The sequence below is a fragment of the Capsaspora owczarzaki genome (genome assembly GCF_000151315.2).
Source record: "Capsaspora owczarzaki ATCC 30864 unplaced genomic scaffold supercont2.9, whole genome shotgun sequence".
In the NCBI taxonomy this organism is placed as follows: Eukaryota; class Filasterea; order Ministeriida; family Capsasporidae; genus Capsaspora; species Capsaspora owczarzaki.
In genome coordinates, this window is record NW_011887300.1 from 266,894 (window position 1) to 268,813 (window position 1,920).

Genomic DNA, 1,920 nt, shown 5'->3' on the forward strand with positions numbered 1-1,920 from the left:
TAGTCAAACAAAAAAGTACCATCAGCAGAATTGACCGTGATGGCGAACGCTACGAAAAATGAGCACGTTGCGCAGACTGAGACTGAGGTGCGACGCTTCGGATGTGTGCTCTGCGGCGCGAACGAGCGATGCCTGAGCTCGCTGCTGCGAGGATGCCGGGCGAGCTCCGTCTGAGCTGTTCAGTGGATCGGACTCGTCGCCGGCAGATTCAATCCTGCGCTTGCGCTGCAGACGGAGCTGCTCGCGCTCTTCGTGGTTGGTCCAGTACGTGGCTGCGACCGTCGTGACCATCGCAATGAGACACATGACAAAGAAGCTCGGATCGATGGTTGGCATGGACGGCGTGCGCACTTGGACGCGCAGATTGGCAGACCCGGCTTGCACGGCGGCGACCAGCGTGCGACCGTCGCTCGACGCCAGCATGCCAACTGGGATGTGCACTTCAGCATAGACGGACGCGTTTCCGCCCGGGACGAATGCGCTGTCGTCCGTGTTGATGACGACGACCAGCAGACCGCCCGCCTCCTGGATCTGCTTTGCCTTGTCGCCGAACGTGCAGTTGCCGCGGTCGACCAGCACGGCGCGGCCAGCATACAGCAGCGTGGCATTCCCGAGCAGCGGGGTGCACGCGTCGGCGGGAGTCGCCTGGACGACTGCCATTGTCGGGGTTTCCGACCGCAGCGCCAGATTCGCAAAGGCCGGGTTGTACACAAAGCAGAACGTGTCCGTGTCCTCGCTGTGACTGGAGGTCGGTCTTGTCATGTCCAAGAGTGCCAGGTCGGCTGCAGCGAGCGCAGTGCACGCGACGAGCAGCACGGTGCTCAGGAGCCAGAGTCGGAGCATTTGGATGACTGGAAACAAGGAATCTCAGACAGCAAACAGCAAAAAAACAATGACAAACAGCAAGCAATAACAACAATGGAGGACTGAGTGGACTTGCATGGATCAGCCAGTATTGTTGTTACAGGATGATGCGGTTTTTGACAGCTCAAACATTTGGTCGACTCGATCTTTCCCAAAAAAAACAACAAAAAACTGGTGATCAGGTTATCCAATTGCTCCCTCGCGCTCGCGCCCAACCTACTCGCTCCATTCACGCCCAAATGGAACTGTGTGATGTATGTGCATTCTGGTTTGTGTTTTGCTTGCAGTGGGGCGATGAAACGATGGTTGGCTTGAATTTTGTTTTCTTTGCGTTTTTTATAAAAAACCGCAGCCCAAACCACTCATTGCATCCCTCCGCCCAAGGATGGGCCCGAGTCACCCCAGCCAAGGGTGGAAAACGTTGCAGGAGTGGATAGAGCCACACTGGTCTTAAAAGAGGTCGGGAAAAGAGCGCCAGAGACACGCTGGAGGGTGAAAACCCGACAAACAGAGTTTCTGAGATGAGTTGATAATGAGTCAGCATCTCAGGGCATTTGCAGGTTGAGCCAAGCCTTTTGTGGGCATTGATAGCGTGACAGTTGCTCAGCGGCATTGACACATCGGCAACGCACGTCTCGTCAATGTACGCAACGAATGGCATCCCAAGAACGGCCAACTTTACGAGCCAGCTGCAGGTGGTGAAATCAAGGAATGTATTGCTTTCTGAGAAGGAAATCGTTTATTGGTTGAAGAGGTTGGGTGGCAGACACACTCGTGGATTCATGCAAACAGACACACACACACACACACACACACACACACACACACACACACACACACACACACACACACACACACACACACACACACACACACACACACACACACACACACACACACACACACACACACACACACACACACACACACACACACACACACACACACACACACACACACACACACACACACACACACACACACACACACACACACACACACACACACACACACACACACACACACACACACACACACACACACACACACACACAC

General features: G+C 54.5%; 1 protein-coding gene across 1 annotated transcript; it reads right to left on the minus strand.

Moving 5' to 3' along the window:
• Positions 1–7: 7 nt before the first annotated feature.
• Positions 8–917, minus strand: CAOG_05473 (hypothetical protein). The gene has a single exon (XM_004346096.2). The coding sequence runs from the start codon at positions 841–843 to the stop codon at positions 22–24; it is 822 nt and encodes a 273-aa protein (XP_004346146.1). The 5' UTR covers positions 844–917; the 3' UTR covers positions 8–21.
• Between the last annotated feature and the right edge of the window lie 1,003 nt (positions 918–1,920).

Excerpts from the sequence above, each read along its gene's own strand:
- CAOG_05473 (XM_004346096.2), bottom strand. The coding sequence starts at position 843 with ATGCTCCGACTCTGGCTCCTGAGCACCGTGCTGCTCGTCGCGTGCACT.